The following is a 26,170-nucleotide window of genomic DNA, read 5'->3' as shown; positions in this document are numbered from 1 at the left end:
AGGTGTTGCCATGTGCACAACAGGATGTTCAAACAAATTGGGCCACTGATTTAGAAAGAGAATCCTAAATGGTTTTGCAGGGCTACCATTAAGTATGGTTATTTTACCAGGATCTCATTGCATAACATGGGGCCCTGTGCTAAAATAGCACGACATGGGGAAAAATAAACCTTCTTAACAGTAACCCATGTTGATAACGTCACCCCATTGGGTGCTTTCAAAAGCAACAGGTTCCAGAGTCAACTTTGGATTTCATTAAAAAATTTGACGCTTGTGTACTCTTAAAAACAGGGATGTGCATGATTAAGATACTGAAAATCTAATTTTTTCTATTTTCTTTGCGTTCTCATTACTTTCTTTAGGGCCCTAGTGGTCCTGGAGGAGCTCCTGGAGGTCGTGGTGAACTTGGCCCAGCTGTAAGTATTTTGTTTTGTGATGATTTGCCAATTTTCTTCATTCATGTGGTCTCTAACTTATGAGAAATTTGAATTTGCTTTTCTCTGCTTCTTGACAGGGTGCAACTGGTTTCCCTGGAGCTGCTGGCAGAATTGGTACTCCTGGTCCCTCAGTAAGTATTTAGAAATATTACTGAAAGCAATATATGACAAGGTTAATAGATTGAAATGGAGGGAAATGAATCATGTGGCATCTAGCACAAGTTGCATTCTTGATATCACTGATCTGTCATGAAATTTTTAAGTATTTTTCCAGTTTGCATGCATCCATTTAAAAGATTTAGGACCTCTTTTACAAAACCTATGGTAATCACATTGAAGCCCATTAGGAATTAATGGACTTCAGTGCCATTTCCATGGTTTTGTAAAAGAGATGGGAGGGGGTTAATTTGTTTGCTGAGGCATGTCAGAAAAGGGGATAAATTGCAAATGCCTCAAAGCTACCTTTACACTTAAATATTTTGTGCATGAAATAAATATTTTTTTGTCTAGCCAAGGAAAAGTATCCTGTAGACTTGGCACCAAGTTTTAGATCAATGAGTAATTCTGTTTTACATGGGTGCACAAGGTCAGGCCTAAAGGACTGCAAACAGGTTAGGTTTTCAGGAGATCCCTCATGAGGTAGTAGGCCATGCAAATCTACCTTATGCATAATCATTAAGGATATTCTAAGATCCTAACCCAGTGTCCCGCAAACTTTGTCGAGCCATGGCTCAAGGCATCCAGAAGTGTGTGGTTGTCTGCGTGATGTCATCATGTTGATGTCCGCGCATGTGTGAAAGCCCTCCAGATGGGCCCTGAGCCGCCAGTGGGGGGTGCCAGCAGGGAAGAGGCATGGAGAGAAAAAGAGATGCTGGCGCCAGCTGATTGCCTACAGGACATGCCTCTCATCACAAGAGGCACATCCTGTAGGCATTCAACCGGCATTGGTGCCTCTCCTCCCCAGTGTGTCACGGCACACCTGAAATCTCAGGAGGCACACCAATGTGCCGCGGCACACAGTTTGCGGTACACTGTCCTAACCTGTAAACTCTTATATCTTGGCATCCCAAGTCCTCTAAATTTTCTTCACACTTCTACCTCTAACCCTCTGTTGTAGTTCCTTCCTATTTCTCCTACTGTAAACCGCGTCGAGCCTACGAGCGTGGAGATGATGCGGTATACAAACCTAAGGATTAGATTAGATTAGATTAGACTATGGGCTAGCATGGTAAATGTTCCAATGCTAATTGAATTCCTATGAGCTTTGGAGCATTTACCCTCGCCGGACCACGGTAAAAATCTCTACCGCGATTTGGTAAAGGGGGCTATAATTAGCTGGTGTCACTGATTTGCGACACTTACAATTTTTATTTGATTATTTTTTATTTATTAGAAATTTTTATATACCACCATCCCAAAAATCCATCCAAACCAGTTTATATCATATTGACAATGTTGTCAAAATTGTCAGTACTATATTATAATAAAACACCAAAAACTGTTAAATAATCATAAAGGATAACAAAAATAAATAAATAATGTTGCTTAACCATAACTATTCTACCACCATTCCATCTGACCAATCACCACTTGAAAATACTGTTAGAAGGCTTTTACAAGTCAACAGAAAATCCCATGGCGGGCAACATTATAATTACCAATTGTATCCCTGCAGCAAAAAAAAAAAAAAAAAGAAACAAACAAGAATGTTTGATCATTTTTGAAAGCTTGTCATTCAACAGCTTCTTAATTAGGCAACAACAGCTGAGATCTCAAGGAAGCCCTCATAATGAAATATTATTATACCATTTTTGTACGTATTACTGACTGCAGGAGCACTGGGTGAAAAGCATTTTGACAACTTTTTCTTGGAGTCAGTCCTGGATTCATGAACATGGCATGAAACAGAAGTACCACGAATGCCTGTTCCCACTGGGGTCTCAACCTTAATAAACATGAGGCTTTCCCTATCAAATAATTTTACCATGGTTTTACATACAATCTCTCTCTTATAAACAAATCATGAGACGTTTAAATTCTCCTTATTCAACTTAATTATAACTTACCCCAAATTTCTTCACAAAAGTATTAAACAAATCCCAATAAATAAATACAAATTAGACCACCTTTTCCTCGTATTTCTTAAAATGCTTGTCTCATCATGATAGATTTTTATAGCGTATCACATCTCCTATAAACCGTATGAAATCTATCATATACCAAATAATGTAAACTCTACTAAACCTCTCTCCTCATCCCCTCCATTCCTTCTACAGCAGGAGCCACTAATTATTAAGGAAGGGCAGCCAGAATGTTTGCATTGTGTCATTTTCCATGTCATTTATGGGAATTTTTGTTGTATTTGGGGTTTTCTGGAAGTTTTGTTATTTTCCGAGTCTCGATGGCAGTGCACACTCTTCGGAAATACTACCCACTGTGGAAAAAGAGGGCAATATTTCAAAAAGAGGATGTGTTGTTTTCCCAATTGGATGAGCACGAGTCCTACAGTTCACGTCTGTGTGGTGGTTCCATTATCAGGAAAGGCTGCACACTCTTTCTGAAATAGTTCATTCTCTTTCCACATAGGGCTCCTTTTACAAAGGTGTGCTAGCAGTTTTAGCACGCGCTTAGCACGTGCTAAAATACCACGCGCGCTAGCCACTACCCGCCTCCTTTTAAGCAGGCGGTAATTTTTTGGCGTGCGCTAATCTTGTGCATATGCTAAAAACGCTAGCGCACCTTAGTAAAAGGAGCCCATAATGTGGACTGTTTCCAAATAGTGCACCCTATTATCAGTAAATGACAAAGCATAAACCCCTGGATTCTATAAAGGTAAAACTGCGCACGAGGTTTTTAGCGTCGGCCAGTGCATTGAATACGTCAACGGTCATAGAGTTCATATGAGCTCCGGAGCATTGCAGAGAATTCTGTGTGCTGTCAGCGCTAAAAACCTCTTGCGCAGTTTTGTAAAAGGGGGGGGGGGGGCGTAAATTTGCTTGTCCAAATTTGGGCATGATCCTAAGATGTGCATGCAACTTAATAGGTTAATGGCCCATTAAGATAAAACAATTGGATGTTAACAATCAATTATGGATGCTAATTGGCACCTGTTAAGATCTGTGTATTCACTGGCTGTGCACTATTTTGTAACATAGGGCACCCAAATTCCGTGGAGGGGCATAATCGAAAGTAACGTCTAAGTCCATTTTCATCTACGTCGCAAGTCGTCCAAAGTAAAAAACAGCTTATGACACATTTTTGAAAAATACGTCCAAATTGTTTTCCCTTTCGAAAATCGTCTAAATATACTTCCTTCCGATCGTCCAAGTCGCTAAATCGTCCATCTTTATACCACATTTTCGTCCAAGTTGGACGTAGGAGAGGTCTGCAAAGTGATGGACTGAACACCCAGACATGGCACCTAAATAGTGGGGTACCTTACAGGGCACTGCTGTGAACTTAAAAAAAAAGGGTGCCATGTCTTCTCCTCCCTACAGCTCCCTTATGGTGAGCCCCCCAACCACCTGCAGAATCCCCTAGACCCACTTATCTACCACCACAATAGCCCTTATGGCTGCAGGAGCCACTTATATGCAGTATAAAAGGGTTTTGGGGGTGTATAGGGGAGTGTACATGTTTAAGTATCAATGCAGTGATTACAGGGGCTTATGGGTATGGGTCCTCCTCTCTATGGGTCCCTAAGCCACCTCTGTGCAGGACGACTAGGCTTTCCTATGCCAGGTGGCCAGGTGATGATAGTCTGGAGGCTGAATTTTAAAGGTGTGATTAATATTTTTATGGGGTGGGGGGGGGGACCATGATCACTGGGGTAGTGTGTGTGGGTCTCTATTATGTGTTTGCAGTGCTTATCTGGTGACGTTAGGTGGGTTTTTGCAACTTAGACTATGTTTTAAATGGTCTAAGTCACAACGTCCAAGTTCCGTCGATCCTGGGCTGTATAACTTTTGGTTATACATGCTGTATGACTAAGTCTAAGCCGGCCCATGTCCTGCCCAATTCCCACCCTCGACACTCCTCCTGAAATGCTCTGTTTAGCTATGGTCATTCAGCGGCACTATGAAAGCCTAGGTCATTTAGAAATACATCCAAAACCCGTTTTCATTATCGGCACTTGGATGTATTTGGACAATGTTTGTCCAAGTGCCAACTTAGGCTGGTTTTTGGATGTTTTTCTCTTTCAATTAAGAGCCCCATAGGGTGTAATTGAAAAGGGACGGCCACGGAATGGGCATGAGCAAGTCATGAGCAGTCCGAAAATTTGCACTCAGTATTATAGGATTCCAAAGATGTACGCCCAACTTGTGTGTCTGGATTTACATCAGGTTTCAGCTGGCATAAGTCCTTGAGCCCAAAATTGGACTTGGGGATCGGTGCTACATGCGCTTCTATAAAGAGCACTCATCCCAGAGTTACTTTATAGAATAACGCTTTAGCAACGATTTTCTCCTGGCACCTAATTTTCTGTGACATTTACTGAATCTGGCCCAAGGTGTCTTTTTTTTTCTGCTTGTTTTCATTCGGTAATGTCATGCCCATTCTTGCTAGTTAACAGGAAAACAATGTCAAAGTTATACAGGCAGTGAAATCGGGTCAAATTCTCATTATTTTACTTGGACATGACACTGGAAAAGTAAAATTATTGCAAAGGGCAATTTGTCAACAGAAATCATTTTCTTCAATAAGCTGTGGTATATTTAGATTACATAGACAATTCCTCACATGTAAAGTACTCCAATATAGCATAATAATAATGTTAATTTATTTTAGGGTATTACTGGGCCACCTGGTCCTGCTGGTCATGCTGGGAAAGATGGACCTAGAGGCCCACGTGGTGACAGTGGTCCTACTGGTCGTCCTGGTGAATCAGGTCCTCTTGGTCTGATGGGTCCTGCAGGTGACAAAGGTCCATCTGGTGAAGCTGGCCCTGTTGTAAGTCACTTCATATATATTCTGATGGTTTCATAATGGTTTCCTTAGCCAAAAACCTGGCTGTTATATATTGTTTTTGCTGCCACACAATTGTTTCTAATTTTAATTTATTACTGAAGCATTTTTATATAAAGTTAGCATTAGAACTGAAACGCTGTCCTATAGCTTTATAGCAACAGAAACCTAGTAAAACATAAATATTTAGTTCATGTAATACTGTCTAGAAATTAAAATGCAGTCCATTGCCTTGCACAAATTTTGTTGGATTATCTCAGGTGTTTCTAGAACATAAATAGTCCTGTTTGCTAAACTTTGTTAAGGTTTTAACAGCAAAAATTAATGCTGGCTTTTACAAAGCTGTGGCAGAGGCTATGTAATCCTATGAGCACTGGAGCATTTATCTTGCTGCCTGCAGTAAAAACCTCTATCACAGCTTTGTAAAAGGAGCCCTAATGCAAAGGAATGCAAAGGCTATGCGATGCTGGGGATGTGCCCAAAATATTTCCAGCACAGAGAGGGTCAAAGTACACCAAACAAGCAACCAGAAAAAAAAACAAGAGAAGGCCTCCATGAAAAGGAGACAAGTCTTTATTGACCCAATACGAGTCCTGTTTTGACGCATAGTGCCTGCATTAGGGGTCTACAGTAAATGAATATAAACAAAAGTATATTTTAAACATGTATTCCAAATAAAATCACACAACAATATTACATAATTCTGTCAAAGAGCTGAAAAGTATGTATGTGTGCAAGATCAGGAATACAGAAAAATGATTTGAATGCAAACACAAATTTGAGGATGACGAAATGTAAAGTTTCCATGACCAGGATAGAGAAAAGTCAAAATAAGGATGAATCACCATTTGCTTTGAGAAGGTGTTCCATGTGCAAAAAAAAAATTTTTTTATATATATTTGTCGATAAGATGTGTAAAGAGTAATGCGTGAGTCCCCCAAAGTTTTGATAAAGTTCAAGCTTACCAATGAATTAAACCAGAAAATGTAGTACTGTGAAACAAACTCACTCCTAACACTGAAAAGTACAATGAATTGAACCATTATCTGTAGCAAGCCTGATGACACAACTGCGACAAAAAACTTAAGAATAGAAATAGTGACAAGACAAAGCCGGTTCATGGCAAAAAAAATAAATAAATTGGGGGGATTTGAATCTGAACATATTCAGTGGATTGAATTTGAACATATAATCCACAAATGATGAAAACAAGCTATTATTGCAGTGCAGAATCAATTGTTCCAACAGTATATATTACTTTAATGGTCAGCACTGCAATGGTGAAACTGCACTCTGTGAACCTTGAAATAAACATATTATTTAAACAACAGGCTACAACATCATCAAAAAGCATTCAAAAAATAAAAAGCAATTAGAGAGGAATCCAACCTGATGCGTACAAACATTAAGGAAGAAACGCAGCATCCCGATGTAAAAAGTGGGAAACCACGTTAGCCAGGCAAGCGCACTGAATCTACCTATGTAAACAAAGAGGGTCAAAATTGAATATGTATGAAATATTCCGGATGTTGTCATGAGGCACTAGTGAACTGAAAAATAGACACTGCTAATAATTGATTCTATCCCATGTGAAATAAATGATGTGCCGAGTGATTTAAAAACAGGGAAGAGAAGCTATATGTGCCAAACGTGTGTCTTGAGCCTGCTTATGAGAAAAGAATAATCCGAAAAGAGTGTGTGTTGTGTCGCAAAACCACCCAAAAAGGTCCCTTAATTCACCATTAGTGTAGATTCACTTAATGCCCCCCCCTGCACAAGTGACAGTAGTGAAACACTACTATGCACCAAGGGTTAGATTCTATATAGGTCACCTAAAAAAATTGACGCCAATTAGCGCGGCGCTAGGCGTGATTCTCTACAAGTTAGGTGCACTGTATAGAATCATGCATAGCCCTACCTAAGCATCAACGCAAGAAAACCCAAAGGAAAAACAATCCAACTCAAATGTTACAATAGTTCTTCCTAGGAATTAAGAGTAATCAGAGGGGCAAGCTGAACCATCCACAAAATAGCTCTAAGTAAATATATTAATAGTGATAAGTATCCTCAGTGTGAGAGCATAAGCTAATAGAATGCAAAAAAAAGCACTCAAAAACGCTTAACTATGCATCGGCTCCTTGCCGTCTGCTGCACACCCTCATTGAATCACCTTTTGTGTGCTTAAATCAAAAGTGACTTCATAATGTCTGTGAATTTAATTTATAAACAAATCAGTACTACGGAATGTGAACTGTTAAGTCCCTCTGAAATTCACAATTTAAAATTTTTTTTGCATACGGAAGCTGAAACTCTTTTCTTATCTTTATTGAGCTCTCAGCATCTGGCATGATATCGGCATTTTATTGTAACGCCCCTTTTCCTCATATTATGGCAGCCGAAGTAACATGTTCACGGCCGTCCAAACTGAATCTTGGTTCTACTGAGCTCGGTTTCGGGACCGCCCCTTCATCAGGAACAGCTACTATTTTGTCTGGAGGCAGAGAGCAAACTTTTTGAGCTTGAAAAGGTGTGCCCTCCCGCAAATGCCCGACTAAACGGCATTAGGCATCGCCAGGCGCCCTAAGTGTAGGCGCACTGTATGGATGCCAGGGTTTTCTTGGCCTAAATGGGTGCGCCTAAGTTAAGCGCACAATGGCGCCCGAGTCAAAAACAGGCGCCTAACTAGGCACCTTCAACAATTACCAATGCTGATTAAGCCTTTCAATCAATTAAATTGGCTAGGCACCTAACTTTAGGCGGACTTTATAGAATTTGGGGATAAGTACAATGTGTAATCTATACCCATAACCCACCCAGTCCCCATCCCATCCTGTACTAAACAGCATGGAATATTTAACACACCTGCTATAAGAAAGTGTTAAGTGGACTTGCACTAACTGTGCAGTGCCAGTTAGCATAATAGTACATGAGAAGCTCTACCTTTAGTTTGCTCTCCATACTCACTTTCCCACCCATTCTTGGCCTAGTTTCTACCCTTTTAACATATGAATTTGTGTGTGTTAAACAGTTACCGCACTTATGCTCTAACAGTTACCATGCACTAACTCACACGTTAAAATGTCTAATGTAACTGTAGTAACAGGGCCCTTAAATGTTGATCACAGTATCCAAAAAATTTGAGAAAGTCTAGTTCTGAACAGTGTCAGCTAATATCTGCATTCTTTTCTACTTTCTTGCTAAGGGTGCTCCTGGCAGTTCAGGCCCTTCAGGTGTTCTTGGTTCTCGTGGTATCGTTGGTCTGCCTGGTACTAGAGGTGAGCGTGGTCTCCCAGGTGGTCCCGGAGCAAACGTAAGTACATTCGATTAAACTAGATATATAGGTAGCGTGGCAAAAACAAACCAATCATTCCAGAAAACTGGAGATTTCTTTTGATGCTATTAAGTATGATTATACTACACAAAGTTTTCCCACTTGTGGCAAACAATATTAAAATGTTCCAGCCAATGTTTGGTCAGTGATGGTGAACTTTGTGGTTTTTTGCAATGCTTAAAGCTGTGACTAAATTTGACCCAGATATTTATTCACAGTACTTATACGCTGCCTTTTACCAAAGCGGCTCATATTAAAACATACACAATCTTTCCACAGACAAATTCATCAGTTCTTCAAAGGCAGCTAAAAATGCCAGATCATGTCCATGCATCGACACTAAATAAACAAAATTATCAGCAATACCTGGAATTTATGTAAAATAGAATCAATATGCAGTTCTATACTCATATAGGAGGAGCCTGGTTAATTCATTTTGAATATTGGGCACTTTCTGCTTATCAATCTACTGATACAATTATGACATATAAAGAGAAAATGCTTGACTCAAAAGAATGCCAAAAGAATATTATTGACAAAAATCCCAAAATTCAAATTAAAAAAAAGGCTAACACGTTCCTAAATTTGTTCCTCATTTTCAACAAACTTAGGAACTTAAGTTTTCAGTTGACAATTCATTTTTAACTTAGGAGCTTAAATATTATGGGCCTGATATTCAAAGGATCTATACTCCTAACTTTGAGAGTTATGCTCCTAGATTGGCATTTTTGAAAAATGTATTAGGATTGAATGTCAACACATGCTGAAAATGGTGAATTTTCAAAAAGACCAATTTAGGAGCATAACTCTCACAGTTCAGGCTGCAATGTTTATATCATGTAATGCACAGTATCTTTCTAGAGTCTGAAGAAACAGAAGAAAGATCCAATCTTCACAGATCACAGAATCCAAGAAAGAGTGGATATGACCAAGTAGACGGACTGCAGATGCACAGGAATCACTTTGAAGAATTTTTATTCAATGTCCCAGCCGTGTTTCTGCTTTTTGCCTGCATCAGGGTTTTTTCAAACACTTTTTGTATAATAATGACCCGTTTTTATCAATATAGAATTCAAAGAAGGTTCTCAACATTTTGTTTTGCTTCCAGACAGACATTCAAGACTCTTATGTATGAAAAGCAAACTCCCATATGATTTCAACATGGCTACCATCCTCAATTGTATTCTCGGAGAGCTAAACGCAGAAGTACATTTGAGGATGGAGGCCATGTTGAAATTATATTTGAATTAACTTTTCATATACTGGAAAGAAATTATACATAAAGGGCCAGATTCTTAAAACTGCACCGCTTGGTGTGCTTGTGAATCAAGTGCTAGGCACCGCTTATATAATCCTACCTAGCGATGCCTAGGCATGCTTAGGCATTGCTAGGCATCCTAGAGGTAGGCACCAGTATATTAGGTCAGGTCTTATTTGGCCTAATTTGCCGGTGCCTGACTCAGATGCCTAGCAATGTCTGTGAACCACACCTGTTCTCTGCCCTTAACCATGCCTACTTTTCAGGTAGGTATTGTTAGCCATTGGAGAGAGCATCCACTTAGGTATCGCTAAGCAATCCTAACAGTTCAGCACTGAACTCTTAATTGGTTATTTTTTTAAAATTTTGATTGGCTGAAAACTGGTGCGGTTAATTACCATGCCAATTTAAAAAAAAAGTTGAGTGTGATTACGAAGTTTAGGCATCCTTAGGCATCCTCAATAAGGGCACCTAGTGGCAAATAATGTAGGCGCCCTATACAGAATCTGGCCCAAAGAATCTTGAATGTCTATCTGGGAGCAAAATTAAGATTGAGGACCTTCTCTGAATCTTATATTAATGTTAAAAAGAGTAATTATTATACATAACATTTCGAAGGACCCCTTTTGTAGGCAGGCAAATGTTCAAACATGGCGGTGTCGGATCATTTAATAAAGGTTCTTCAGTGTGACTCCTTTGTATCTATTGGCCATCTCCTTGGACATCTCCACTTTTTCTTGTCTTTCTGGAGTCTTACAACTAGTAGCAGTAGAATGGGGTGTACCATTTGGAACCATGGCCCAGCTAATATTTTGCCTTAATACAGCATTGAGAAGAAGGAAATATAGGGGTTTTCTTTTTTAGCTTCCCTAATCATAGAGTTGTTCTACTGCCTCTGTTAACAACTTGAAGCCTCTTTCATGATAATCTAGCAGATAATGACCATCCTGTCTGTCCATTTGAGATTGTTTCCACTTGAGCACAAATGAACACATAATCTTCTATATGAAACTCAACACAAACTTCAATCTCTCTCCTCATGCTGTCTTTAGTAAGAAATGAAAACAAAAGAATTTACATTATCCTGTCTTCTTTTCTTTATAGGGTGAAAATGGTCCTTCAGGTCCTTCAGGTGCTTCTGGTTCCCGTGGTTCTTCTGGTCCAGTTGGTGGTTCAGGCTTGAATGGTGCTCCTGGTGAAGCTGGCCGTGATGTAAGTCAAATTCTTTTGTAGTATGGGATTGTGAGTACTTTGCCCAAAATTGTACAGTGAAACCTTTCCCAATACTTCTTTTGTATTGCCATGTACGTAGCTACTTAACAGTAGTCAGTTTAGCTGCTGGAAATCATCTGGAACTAATTGGTAATGCTTGTAGCTCATAATTTGAGTGAGAGACAGCACATTAGAAAATAGCATCAGAGCCAGTGGCATAGCAAGCGTAGGAGGCGCCCGGGGCAGATATGCATGCCTTCCTCTCTACTCCCCTGCTCCTTCTCCGCCCCCCACGCCACACTCGCAGCCTCCCTCCCCCACTGTACCTCTATCCAGCACGAGCAGCTTCTTCGGCTTGTTGCTTGCGCTAGCATCGGCTTTCCCTTTAATGTCACTTCCTGGCCCCGCGAACTGAAAGTGATTTCAGAGATGAGCCAGGGCGGCTCGAGCAACAGGCCAGAGAATTTGCTTGTGCTGCTGAAGATTTAAATAGGTATGGGGAGGGGAGAATGGAGGGCACAAGCATGGCATGGGGAGGGCAGAGAGGTGCTGGTATCCCCAGCAAGATGGTGCCTGGGTCAGTCCACCCTCTCCACCCCCTTACTATGCCACTGATCAGGGCTACCAATGCATTAATGCTAAGGACACAAAGAATGCATTGGAGCTTACCATTGGGAAGAGAAAATTCTGGTGCATCATTTTTTATGCATAATATCTTCAAAAGAAAAATTTCTAAATGATGTTTTAAAATACCAATAACTAACATAATTATGATCAATACTTCCTCTAAGGTTTGGCCGAGTGTGCAAATTATTTTTTTCTCATGTGAGCAACAAGTTCTTAAAACCAACAATTTTTCAGATTAGCGAGTTTTTTTTTGTACAACCGTGTAAAATCTGTAAGTGACACTCCTAGAATGTATGAGCGATTGCTCAAGTGCTCAGCTTAGAGGGAATGTAGGTTGTGATTCTGTGCTCCCGGCCCTATTTGCATGTTGTTCTTCTGCAAGGATTCGTTAAAGAGCAGTCCATACAGATTCAGTTCTGCAACTGAAGCGCACAAAGGGCCCCTTTTATCAAGCTGCGCTAGAGGTTTTCAGTACGAGCCTGCACAGTAAATGCTCTGATGCGCAGCTTTTTCTGATGGGCATCCACAAAAATGTGGACAACTATTTGTAGAATCACATCCAGCGTTTGTATGTCTAAGTTCCAATTAATGCTTGTCAAAGTAATTAATTGGACTTATTATCCACTTTATTTGGACGCCTAAAGTTAGACGTCCTTTACAGAATCTGGCCCAAAGTGTGCAAAACTACACATGCCCAGTCATAGAATTGCCTTTATTGTCTTCAATGCCTTAAAGCAGTAGCCTCGGCAAAACCCTACTAGTATTTCAGGAGATTCTGCATTTGCATAAAGAGTTTATTTGAAGATGGGGGAAACTCCATTCAGTACTTAAGGACTGAAGTTCTTTTTCTGTTTCCTGACAGGGTAATCCTGGTCATGATGGTCCTCCAGGCCGTGATGGACATGCAGGCCCCAAGGTAAATTTGCTTAATTTTGGATGCCAATGAACATATTTTGAGCTAGCTATGTTTTTATATTCAAACAAAATCTAATTTGTTTCCACAATTCTTTCTTTTTAGGGTGAACGTGGTTATCCTGGTGGTCCCGGACATGTTGGAAGTGCAGGTGCCCCTGGTGCTCCTGGAGCTGTTGGACCTGCTGGCAAAATAGGCAATCGCGGTGAGCATGTAAGTTAGAATTGTTGCAAGTTCCTTTTATTTCTTTCCTGATATATTTGAGCATTCTGTGCTAATTCGAAACTAGTTTACATGACAGTCACTCTTCAAGTGTCTTATGACCTCCAGACCTTTCATTTAGGGCCTTCCTCTTACTCTCTCCAAATAGCAGAGACGAATGCTTTGTACGAGGGCTACTGAAAAGAGAATGATGTGGAGCCATGAAACTTACAAGTTATTCCACACTTTTCTTGACACTTTTCTCTGTGTGAATTTACAGTTCTGTTAACTTTTGTTAAGATATTAAAGAAAAGCTGACTCTTCTTATCCTCAGCAGCAATGTGCATGTGTATTCAATAGTGCACAGATTTGTACCAAGCTATGTTTTGTTCAAGATTTGTAACAAACTGTTTGTTCAATCTACAGGGTCCTCAAGGTTCCCAAGGTTCAGCTGGTCATGCCGGCCCACGAGGACCTGCTGTGAGTATGCATTTAAATATTTTTTATTGAAGCAAAACCAACTATACTTTCTCAGTGTCTGAAAATCCTGCACAACGAGTCATTTTCCTTACAAAAATGACCAATTGCACATACATGCGAAGTACAAAGACCTCTAAACACTTTGAGAATGCACGAAGGCATGAAACATCAGTTCAGATCACTGGACCTGGCAGTGGCAGTGACCAGTACCTCTATAATACAAACAGTTAAAAAGTTAAAGAACTGTTACGGCTATTATGTGATGTACAAGGGTTCTTAAAAAAATTTACACACTTTCGTATTTTCGCAAGAAAATGGTTGGGGTGGGAGAAGTGGTAAGAGGGTGTGTCATAGAATATCATGTGACTAGTCAATCAAAATAGGGTGATTATGTGGAAAAGTGATGCAATTTGCTTTTGAGATATTTAATAAATAGAGTTTAAAAAAAAATAGAAGTGCAGAAACGTTTTGAAGATCCCTCTTATGTCTGAATTCTAGAATTAACGTTATGATTGTTATCACAGGTTCTAAATACCTTGAGAATGCAGGAAGGCATGAAACAACTTTGCAGATACTGCACCTTCCTGTATTTAGTGGCAGCAACCATCTCACTATAAGCCATAGAATTATAATGTTAAAGAACGATGTGGGTAGCATGTTGTAAATATCCATTCAACCCACTCAAGAGAAAAATTGCTTATTTATCTATTTAGTTATTCAATTTTCTATACAACGGTTTACATGAATTTTTTCAGGGACTCAAGCATTTTTCCCTCTCTGTCCCAGCGGGCTCACAATCCAATGTACCTTGTGCAATGGGGGAATTAAGTGACTTGCCGAGGATCATAAGAAGCAGCGTGGGTTTGAACCCACAACCTCAGGGTTCTGAGGCTGTAGATTTTAACCACTGCGCCACACTCTCCCTTATATCTAAGTTTTTCTGATGTTACAGTTGTACACAACAACCCACTTCCCAGTTAAGCTTTATATCAGAAGGGTAGAAAAGGACACAGTAAAGTACAGAATACTCTGCATGAGCTGACAATTTGACACTGCAGAAATGAATCATTTGGATGTGAATTCATTAGCATGTATTCAGTTCATTAGTGTGCCTTAAAAAATTTACCTCCCTCGCCCCTCTTATGCACTGATTGGTAGGAAATCTTTATTAGTTTTAAACCCCTCCCCTCCTCCCTTTACAAAACCATAGCACAGTTTTTAGCGCCGGCAGTGGTGGTAACAGTTCCGATGCTTATAGAATTCCTATGAGCATCGGAGCTGTTACTGGTGCGGCCGGCGCTAAAAAAAATGCGCTACTGTTTTGTAAAAGGGGGGTTACAGCTACTTAATCAAGAACACCATCATGTATTAAATATCAATCCAGTTCTGAGATATGATGTTTCATCCGTATTTCTTTCTGTGTATTGTATTTTTTGGTAGGGCGCACAAGGTACACGTGGTGAGAAAGGTGAACACGGTGAGAAGGGAACAAGAGGTCTGGATGGTCGGAAAGGACACAATGGATTGCAGGGTCTGCCCGGTCTTGCTGTAAGCATTAAGAAAATATTTCTAAACCTTAGATACAATCAGAAACTATAACACCAGCAAGTTTTATTAAATTTTGTTATGTACGAAGTATCAAATGCTTCAGTGCGTATAACATTTAAAAAATGGGGGGCACAACAAAATTCTTTTATACAATGACATACAAATCCTATACATTCTAATGTGTGACTGGTATGGAAGGAGAAGGGGATGAACTACAATTTGTAAATAGAGAAAGGAAACATTTAGGGGAGAACACATATGGTGGGTAACACACAAAAAAAAATAAATTGTAAATTATGTTGTCTATTTTTCAAATGCGTCCTTGAGCAAGAAACTTTTTAAGGAACGTTGAGACAATAGGGTAGTGCCTGATGTCCCGCAGGAATAAGGCTTCCCAATTTCCCCTAGCCTCCATTTAGTTTAATCACTTTTGATATGTGGTTAGGGGCCCATGATCCTTATTGCCCATGGGCCCAGATCACTGTCAGTCTGCCCCTGATCCATGCAGCAAAATAACGCTTAATAGAAACATGACAAGTCCTAAGTACTTGCTTCTGGATCTATTCCCCTGAGGATACTAGAAAAATCCCATGATTTTTAGCAGTCCCTTTTATCAAAAGACAGAGAGATACAGAAAGACTCTGAAATCTCTCTGAAATTATCTTTCAAACCATGGGAGTGTTTTTAATCATCAAAATTCCATCATAGGCCACAGGTTAGGTGCCTCAGTATAACTTGACTGTATAGATTTTTTTTTTCTTGATTAATAATGGATAATTCTGATTTATTAATAGGGACCATCAGGAGAAATGGGCTCTGTAGGTAATCTTGGCACCTCAGGTCCAAGGGTAAGTTAACCTACAAAGAAACATTCACAGGTTGTGCAACCTTTTATAAGCTTTACATTTCTATAAATTGTATATGCATGTAAAGAATTTAACCTGGAAATGTATTGTTTCTTAGGGTCCTGCTGGTCCTTCAGGTTCTTCAGGTAAAGATGGTCGTGCAGGTCATCCAGGTCCCATTGGACCCTCTGGTGTTCGTGGTTCTCCTGGCCACCATGGCCCTGCTGTAAGTAGGAACATGTTCAATAATACAAATTATTAAAATATACCCAGGTGGTGCTAATTGGTTTGGATGCTCGTAATCATTTATCAGGAAATAAGAATTGAATGATTAACAACCAATAAATAAAATATTCAGAATAGTTAACAAATAAGATATCATTGAGCACATACAGATATATTATGTTTACATTCAAAGTAAAGGACTTGCATAAAATAATCAGATAGGTTTGTAAATTGCTATCTTCATTACCAGTGCAGTTTAGAATTAATGCCCTGAACAAAACAAAATAAGTAAAAAAGGGATTTTTCAATTTTGTGCCTGTGGGGAAAATGTTTAGTGCCCTCTACAGGTCCCATAATGTTTGCTTTATGATGTTTGTAGGGTCCCCCAGGTCCACCTGGTCCACCTGGCCCTCCCGGTACATCTGGAGGTGGCTATGACGGTTTTGATGGTGGCGAATCCTACAGAGCTGATCAGCCTTCTCTCAGACCAAAGGATTATGAAGTGGATTCCACTCTGAAATCTCTGAACAACCAAATTGAGACCCTGCTGACCCCTGAAGGATCAAGAAAGAACCCAGTTCGTACCTGCCGTGACTTAAGACTCAGCCACCCAGAATGGCCCAGTGGTATGTATCGAATGCAGACTGTATGTTTCTCCTGGTCTCAGTTGTTTGAACTAACCAAAAACCTGACTCATAAAGGCCTTTTCTCAGAAACACAGAATGGAAGATAAGCCTTAGTGGATCAGAACCTTAGTAAGCTTTCATTTGTAAATGACTAGGAGTCATTTCTAATTGTAATCAAAATAAATGTAGCCACTATTTTACACAATGCACAAATCAAGAATAATGTCAATTGTAGGAAACCTTGTTCAACAAGTTAATTCACTTTTTCATTAAGGTTCAATTCAAGGATATTGATGATCTATAGTTCGCACTATGAAATACCAAATAGAAAGACTGTGGCATCTATTTATCAACCTTGATCTGTATTATTAGAATACTGAGTAACACAGTAAATAACATGTGTTACTACTCATTATGAGTTTATATATATAGCAGGGGTGCCAACACTTTTTGGGCTTGCGAGCTACTTTTAAAATGACCAAGTCAAAATGATCTGCCAACAGTAAAATTTTTAAAAAACACAAAGCATACTGTACACTGAGAAAATGTTAATTATCATTCCTATTCCGGGGTTTTTTCAAAGAGGTCAAGGCAGATGACTCTATGCACTGTCACCTCAGTAACAACCATACAAAAATAGACAATTATACCCCCTCCCTTTTTACTAAACCACAATAGCAGTTTTTAGCGCAGGGAACTGCGCTGAATGCCCAGCGCTGCTCTCGATGCTCATAGGCTCCCTGCGCTAAAAACTGCTATTGTGGTTTAGTGAAAGGGGGGGCCATAGTGCAAAATATAGACAGCAGATATAAATTCAGACACATTTTGATCACTAAATTGAAAATAAAATAATTTTTCCTACCTTTGTTGTCTGGTGATTTCATGAGTCTCTGGATGCACTTTCTTCTTCTGATTGTGCATCCAATCTTTCTTCCCTTCTTTCAGTCTGTATGCTTCCTCTCCTCCAGACCTCATTCCCTCCCCCAACTTTTTCTTCCTCTCTCCCTGCCTCCCTTTCTTTTTTTCTCTCTTCATGCCCCCTTTCTTTTTTTCTGATTCCCTTCTTTGCTTCTGTCTCCCTGCCTGCCCCCTTTCTTTCTTTCTCCCTGCCCTCCACCAAGTCACTGTTGCCACCATCGGGGAACAGGCCCCCAAGCTGCCACCGCCGCCATAGGGTAACAGGCCCCAAAGCCGCCGCCGCCCCAAACTCTCCCTGCTTCCCTGCAACAGGCCAACTAGCATTCCTCTCCCCGATGTCAATTCTGCCGTCAAAGAGGAAGTTCCGGCCCAGCCAGGCAGCAATTGGCTGGCATGAACTTCCTCTCCGACGGCAGAATTGACGTCGGGGAGAGGAAGGCTGATCAGCCTGGTAGATCGCCAAGGCAAAGTGAGTCTATTACGGACCCTGGGATGGGCTCCGCGATTGATTCACTTTGATCGCCTTGGCGATCTACCGGTCGATCGCGATCAACCTATTGGGCATCCCTGATATATAGTCCTCTATGTGTTTTTCCATGCTGTCTCATGCTTTTCAGACAGTTTAAGATAGGAGTGCTTCTGAAGCAAATCTCACATTTTGAGAAGGGAAGGATGAGTTTACTAAATTGTTAATGGATGCTTCTGAACACTGTCTGAAAAGTCAACATTGGAGATCTCTTTTTCGGGAGCTTAATATCCTTTTTCATAATATGAGGGGCTGTCCAACCAAGAAGAGAATGATATGGAGTCATGAAACTTACAAGTAATTCCACACTTTTCTTGACACTTTTCATTTCAATGAGATGAAATGAAAAGTGTAGAATAACTTGTAGGTTCCATGGCTCCACATCATTCTCTTCTTAGTTGGGTTGAGAACTAAGTATGATGTCTCTGAACTCTGTGGCCTTTATATGTAATGGTTAAATGAATTACATTTAAATCTGCCAAAATTTATTTATTTTATTTATTCAATTTTTTTTTTTTTTCCCATACTCCCAAAAGAGCTCAGAATGGGTTACAAATTAGATACTTGAGCATTTTCCCTCTCTGTCCTGGCAGGCTCACATTCTATCTAATGTACCTAGGGCAGTGGAGGATTATGTGACTTGTCCAGGGTCACAAGGAGCAGCATGGGGTTTGAACCAACAACCAAATAACTGCATCTGATTTTCAGGCAACCATATGGGTTGGGCTGCTTTATGGAAGCTCTGCCAATAGTGTTAACTAGGTAACAGGCTGTCAGGAGTGCAGTAGGATACAATATGGAGGAAAGAACTCTTATATATAAAAGAAAAAAAATGAACAAAGTTCTTGGAAGATTGCAGCTACATTGGATTTTATAACATGGCCAGGCTTTGGCAATTTAGGTATACCTAGTAAAATAATTACATATTTATTTACCACTTATAGCCTAAGGGTCTCATAATTGAAACGGAAATACGTCTAAAAACTGGCCTAAATCGGCACTTGGACGATCAGCAAGACAAGTCGTCCAAGTGCCAATAATTGAACTGGGTTTTAGACATATCTAAAAATGACTTAGGCCTTCACAGTGCTGCAGTACGCCCAGAGCTAAAAGGGGCGTTTCAGGAGGAGTGGTGAGGGTGGAATTTGTGCGGGACGTGGACCATCCTAGACTTAGTCATACTGCATATATAACTGAAAGTTTAACAACATTGCCTAGACGGAACTTGGACGTTGTGACTTAGGCCATCTAAAACCAGGTGTAAGTCATATGAAGGTATCCAAAGTGACCAGATAACCACTGCAGGGACAAAGTACAGACCTCTACACACATACTCAGTGATCACTGCCCCCCCCCCCACCCCGCCTTAAAAATCATAATAAAAACATCACATATCTGCTTCCAGAACATCAGCACCTGCACAGAGGTGGCTTAAGTGGTCTGGGGAGGTGGGCTAGTGAACCATGGAGAGGAGGGCCCAGGCCCATAAGCCACTCTAACCTTCATGCATGGTGAAACATGTGCACCCACCAAAACCCTTATGTATTGCCATATAAGTGGCACCTGCAGCCATAAGGGCTATTGGAGTGGTAGACAGGTGGGTCTAGTAGGTTCTGGGGGGGTGTTTTGGGATGCTATGTGTATGTAGCACCCTTTTTGTGAAGTTCACAGCAGTGCCCTGTAAGGTACCCCACTACTCTGGTGCAATGTTTGGGTGTCCAGTCCATCACTTTGCTGACCCCTGCCCACATCCAAAAGGTCTTGTTCTGGGTGTTTTGGACAAGAATGGGGTATAATGAAAGATGACTTAGCAGTCTAGATGATCAAATGGCTGGTTGTTCAACTACACAATTTTCAAAAAAAAAATATTTTGGACGTATTTTTCGGGAATGGACATTTTACTTAGCCGACTTTGGTCAAAAACGGACTTAGGCCAAAAACAGACTTAGACGTTTCTTTTGATTATGTTCCTCCATGTGGTTTATATTCAGGTACTCAAGCATTTTTCCCTATCTGTCCTGGTAGGCTCATACTTTATCTAATATACCTGGGGCATTAAGTGACTTGCCCAGGGTCACAAGAAGCAGTATGGGATTTAAACCCATGATCTCAGGGTGCCAAAGCTATAGTTCTAATCACTGCACCACACACTTGGAACAATACCTGTGGTCATTCTTGCAGCCAATCAAGCTGTATCATGTTAACAGAAAATCATCCAAGACTTGCTACTGACTGTGTCTTGGTTATATATTGATAGGCTACTACTGGATTGATCCTAACCAAGGATGTGCCCAGGATGCCATCAGAGTCTACTGTGATTTCTCTACTGGTGAAACTTGCATCCATGCCAATCCAGATGTCATCCCAGCCAAGAACTGGTACATCAACAAGAACCCCAAGGACAAGAAGCACAAATGGTTTGGTGACGATCTGAATGGTGGTACCCAAGTAAGTATTGAAAAGAAAGTATATGAGATATACAGTAAATTAAAATAGGTTTTGAAGAAGGCCATTATAAAGTATAGTAAACACACAGCAACCATTGACAAAAATGTAAATCAGTGGCTTTTCAAAGATAAAAAAAATATTGTCATTAATTAGAAAATAATTCAATTTCTTACGAAGAATTATTTATTTTTTTATTTTATTTATTTAATTTTCTATACCGTTCTCCCAGGGGAGCTCAGAACGGTTTACATGAATTTATTCAGGTACTCAAGCATTTTTCCCTGTCTGTTCCGGTGGGCTCACAATCTATCTAATGTACCTGGAGCAATGGGGGGATTAAGTGACTTGCCCAGGGTCACAAGGAGCAGCGTGGGTTTGAACCTACAACCTCAGGGTGCTGAGGCTGTAGCTTTAACCACTGCGCCACACTCTCCATCACAGGATTTGTCATACAATAATTTTAAGCAACTCCCAATTACCTTAATAATACTATCATCATCACTTCTGCATATACAGTAATTTGACTGGAATGACAGAGAAACTCTGCAAAGTAACTGATATGAAGGCTGGTGTTCTAAGCTGTGAATTCCTTGCAGATTGTGGCTAATGCATAAAGGAGCAAATTCTCAAAATGGTGCTGTTAGCAGATGGAAGGTCCCCTACTGCCGCCTAACTTAATTGTTTTAATTGGTTCAATCAGTGCAGTAATTGACTGTGCCAATTAAAAACCAATTTAAATATTGTTAAAAAAAACAGAGGCGCCCTTAGGCACCTCCAAAAACAGCACCTGTGTCCCAATTAAAGAGGGGCCTAAGGGTACCTATGGCCACTGTAGGCGTGGTTAATGCCGGAAGTGGCCTTAGGCATCCTTAGACACTAGAGAATGACACGGTGACAAAATTCATCACCGTTCCCGTCCCCGCGGATAACCGCGGGAAACCATCTTCATGTCATTCTTTAAGGTGAGAGGGAAGAATCAGAGTATGAATGGCCACAACCACTGACCCACAAGCTTTGCTTTGAAGAATGCTGGTGTAGAAGGACAGAGGATGAAATAGACACTAGAAAATGACATGGGCTTATTTCCCGCGGTTATCCGCGGGGACGGGAACGGTGATGAATTTTGTCACCATGTCATTCTCTATTAGACACCTCTGTATGATTCTCGTAGAAGGTGGGCACCAGAAATGTAAGCCTTTAAAACCGTGGTCCACATTTCCGGCGCCTACCTTTCATATAGCAGTGATTATCCAAATGGCGCGTAATCAGCGACTGTTTTATAGACAGCCACTGATAACAGCGCTGTTTGCAGGATCCAGCCCAAAATGGCCCAAAGCAAGAAAAACCTCCAGTATTTTGTGAAAAATTCACAATCTATGAGCCTTTGGTATAATGAACTTTCAGGAGTAGTCTGCTGCTTTTAAATGTATAGTTAAAATGTATAAATAATGAACTGTTGAGACGAGCTGTTTAGACACAAAATCATGCAAAGCAGCAGAAAGATCGTGTAAAAAAAGGTTTTGCAGATCTGACTTCACAAAAAAGATACGGTAATTGTACCTCTAGAGGTGTTTGACTCTATTTGTTCATCTGCAAAGCTCAAGTTTGCTTGCAAGTTCTCTGTCCAGTTCATTTACCCCCCTCTTTTACAAACCCATAGCACAGGTTTTAGCGCCGGCAATGGAATTCTATGAGCATAAGAGCAGTTACTGCCGCTGCCAGTGCTAAAACCCACGCTATGCCTTCGTAAAAGAGGGGGTTAAATAAGTAGCAAACTTGAGAGCAAAGAAAGTCACTAATCTGCAAGGAAATGTAATGGTTGCTCTATTGGACTTCTTAAAGGCTTTAACAGATTCTCCATTTTTCCATGTAAAACTCAACCATAGAGTGCTGAAATTCTTGAGAATTACATATAGAGAAAACCATTACTGAATTGTAAACAAACTTATGATAAGTGGATTAGGGATAAGGAAAATTTAGAGGACAATTCTATGACATAAATGTTAACATTTACATATCCACTATAAGCCAGATTCTATAAATTGCACTCAAAATTGGGCACTGGAATTTAACAAGGCTAAGTACAATTTTATAAAGGACATGTGCCCATTATAACATTGCGCCTAGCACTGATTCCCATAACCTAACATTCTGCACCAGACTGTTGAAACCAGGTATAAATTCTGGCGCCCAAGTTGGGCACGTTGATCCATTGTTCTTGCAACCTTTTGGAACACCTCGACATGCCTATGCCCCTCCCAAGACCATACCCGCCTTTGAGTGGCATGGTATGGGAATTGAGCACCCGGCATTATAGAATAGCACACAGCCAGATGCGCATACAAATCCCAATCAGTTCCAATTAATCTCAGTAATTGGTTGTTAGCATCCAATTATTGTTCATCAATGGCTCATTAGCAAATTAAGTTGTGTGTGCATCTCAGGATCATGCCCAAATTTGGATGCCCAAATCTGGATATCATATATAGAACCTGGGGGTATATGCATAAATGTTTAGATTAGTAGCATATAAGCACATGTGTGCACACTATAAGTTACATATACATCCCTGGAATTGTGGTGTAAGTATTTATTCCAGCTTGCAAAGTGTTTTCTATAAAGGAAAGTAGATGACTACTTTCTTTTATAAAATAGGCTTCTAGCAGGCATCCTCCAGGTACCCAGGAGGTGTTCAGTTACAGAATTGTCCTTTTTTGTGTCATGAAAGATTAGAGCAGCTACAAAAGTTAGGATTCATGAAATACAAAGTTAATTAATATGATTACTTAGTATCATGGGGACAACTATTTCAACTAACCAAAATTAACATTGATTTGAGGAAGCACTATGAGGGTGATCCACTTATAGAACGTTCTTACTAGTAAAATTAAAATGCAACATCTTTGGGTATTTTTCAGCAAACTTGGATCATTTCATAAGCAACAGTCAGTTTGTAGAATGATTCTTTGTACAGTTGACAGTTCAGAATGGGGACAGTTCAGAAGTGATTATTTTCCTGTGTAGTCATAGTGATATTTAAATATTCATCTCCATGGATTTTTAGCCATATTATGGAGATCAGAATATTCTAAAAAAAATTCAGGATGAATTTGTCTATTGAGATTTTGAGACCTCGATTAACGTGTGGAATTCATTAGAACTCCTTTTGTTGTTTCAGTTTGAATACAACGATGAAGGTTTGACCTCTAAGGACATGGCCACACAATTTGCCTTCATGCGTCTGCTGTCCAATCATGCTTCTCAGAACATCACTTACCACTGCAAAAACAGCATTGCATATATGGATGGTGAGACTGGCAATCTGAAGAAGGCAGTCATTCTACTGGGCTCCAACGATGTTGAACTACGGGCCGAGGGCAACAGCAGGTTCACTTTCACTGTTCTTGCAGATAGCTGCACTGTAAGTAATATGGCATGCTGATTTTTTTTTCTAGAGGAAATGAGTCAATATAGAATACTTTTGATCTGGAAAGTTACAAAATGGCAAGGAGAATCTTAAAGCAGCTCCACTGGTTTCAGACCAATCTAAGGATTTCCACAACCCTATACAAAGGTGGTTTAAAAAGTTTAGTAAAAAAGTAAGTTAAATAACATAGTCCTCTTCAAGGGCTATACTCTTAGTCCAGCTTTTTTGTATCGTAGGAAAAATTGCTTACAAAAAAAACCTGGAAACTACCTAGACTAAGGGCCTGTTTTACAAAGCCGCGCAGCAACAGCCCCAAAGCCCTTTAAATCTTTATGGGCTTCGGGGCCGTTACCGCGCTGCAACCACTAGCGCGGCTTTGTAAAACAGGCCCTATGTGTATAGCCATCGATGGAGACTACGTTGTGTAATGTGCTTTTTTTTTTTTTTTTTAACCAAACTTTTCAAACCATCCTCGTACAGCAGTGCTTCCCAATATTTTTGTGGCTGTGACATCATGATGGCTGCTCAATAAAATTGTGTGACCTCCTGATACATCTATGGTTTTGTGACCGCATTTAGGGTCTAGACTCACAGTTTGGGAAGCTCTGGTATAGCCTTTAGCAGATGGCAGTGGTTCAGTTTATACTGTGACTTCTATTGAAGAGTCTCAAGGTTCTGTAGGTATATATTATTATTCACAGAGAAAGAAGTGCTATGATATCATCTTGTGAGACTCCAAAGGGGACAGACTCAGGGCAAGGATACTTGGATTAGCCACCCAGTGGTAGTGTAGATGCGATTCCTATATCAGAATTCAAGAAAGGATACTTAAATATCAATCCAGGCATGTAGGATTTTTCAAATTAAAAGGACCAGATGCTTTGGAACTGACAAGAAAAAAATGTAACATAGAATCGGAACTTATTTAACTCTTTGTGGAGCCATAAAGACTTTATTGCCCGTTATCAATCACCCTTCATCCTTCTGCTAAGTGTTTTTATTTATGATTTCTTCTTATGATTCAATTATATTTTCTGATAAATGTCACTTGTATGGCCTGAGGAGTATTAACTCCCATAAACTAGTGTAAAATGGATTATTAGTCCAATAAAAAGACATCACATTATACTTTTGATTACATCGGTATAAGCAAGCAATCCTTGAAAGAAAATGAAGGTAAGGGCAGAGAATAAATGACTGTAGTACTGTAACAGTAAAGGATACTAGACAGACTAGATTTGTACATCAGAGAAATATCAGAATAAGTCAAATTAAATGAATAGGTTCAGGCTTTTCTGAGGGACAAAACTCTTCTGTCTGTGCAATGCCCAAATAGAAAAATTATTTGAATGAAACACAGATCCCTGTATTAAAGTCATGCTATTGCAAACCACATTAGATAAAATTTGCATATTTCCACCTCCTTAATAAATATGCTGTTAATGTGTCAAACTGTATTCCATATGTAATATGTTGTAATGCATTGTTGTTCAATTTCAGAAACATACCGGCCAATGGGGCAACACAGTTATTGAATACAGAACAAATAAACCATCTCGCTTGCCCATCCTCGATATTGCACCTTTGGACATTGGTGGCGCTGACCAGGAATTCAGTTTGGACATTGGCCCAGTCTGCTTCAAATAAATGGACTAAAACTAAATTAAGAAATATTCTCTCTCTGCCATTTCTGTTTTTGTTTTTATACTGAAAGCTGACTCCTTCCATTTCTTCTGTCATCTACTTGCTTAAACTCTGGGCAAAAGAGGAGGAGTGATCGGAGCATTGTGCAATGCAATTTAATACAGCCCCAAAAGGACTCGGAGGTCTTCCATGATTTTAACACCATGTTATGGGAAATGTCAGCCTTTGTAAAAGAAAACGAAAAATTGAAAATAAAAAATAAAGACCGTGAAAGTTTGCACCACTTGTGGCCTTTGACTATCTTCCAAAGAGGAAGTTTAAAACCACAACTTCCAAAAGGTTTAGACTACCTCATACACTCATACCAAGTGTGATCCACATCCTTGTTAGGTACTTCTACATAAGAATCAAGGTGCTTCCAGTTTCAGTCCTGATACAAAGGTGCTAATTACAGTCTTATCGCTCTCAGATACTTGAAGAACTTTGATGGTGCTAGCAGCATTTAAGAACCACTTTTCTGTATTAAGTTGTATTGTTCC

General features: G+C 40.0%; 1 protein-coding gene across 1 annotated transcript in view; it reads left to right on the top strand.

Moving 5' to 3' along the window:
- Positions 1 to 25,914, top strand: part of COL1A2 (collagen type I alpha 2 chain) — an 87,345-nt gene extending 61,431 nt beyond the window's left edge. Inside the window, 15 exon segments of the mRNA XM_033932880.1 lie at positions 363 to 416; positions 515 to 568; positions 5,226 to 5,387; positions 8,605 to 8,712; positions 11,096 to 11,203; positions 12,693 to 12,746; positions 12,849 to 12,956; positions 13,371 to 13,424; positions 14,865 to 14,972; positions 15,767 to 15,820; positions 15,936 to 16,043; positions 16,422 to 16,668; positions 20,370 to 20,560; positions 23,739 to 23,981; positions 25,488 to 25,914. Of these exon segments, the coding sequence (XP_033788771.1) occupies positions 363 to 416; positions 515 to 568; positions 5,226 to 5,387; positions 8,605 to 8,712; positions 11,096 to 11,203; positions 12,693 to 12,746; positions 12,849 to 12,956; positions 13,371 to 13,424; positions 14,865 to 14,972; positions 15,767 to 15,820; positions 15,936 to 16,043; positions 16,422 to 16,668; positions 20,370 to 20,560; positions 23,739 to 23,981; positions 25,488 to 25,634 (1,800 nt within the window). The 3' untranslated portion in view covers positions 25,635 to 25,914.
- Positions 25,915 to 26,170: the final 256 nt, after the last annotated feature.

This window comes from Geotrypetes seraphini, chromosome 2 (assembly GCF_902459505.1).
Source record: "Geotrypetes seraphini chromosome 2, aGeoSer1.1, whole genome shotgun sequence".
Taxonomy (NCBI): Eukaryota; Metazoa; Chordata; class Amphibia; order Gymnophiona; family Dermophiidae; genus Geotrypetes; species Geotrypetes seraphini.
This window is presented reverse-complemented; position numbering and strand designations above follow the sequence as displayed.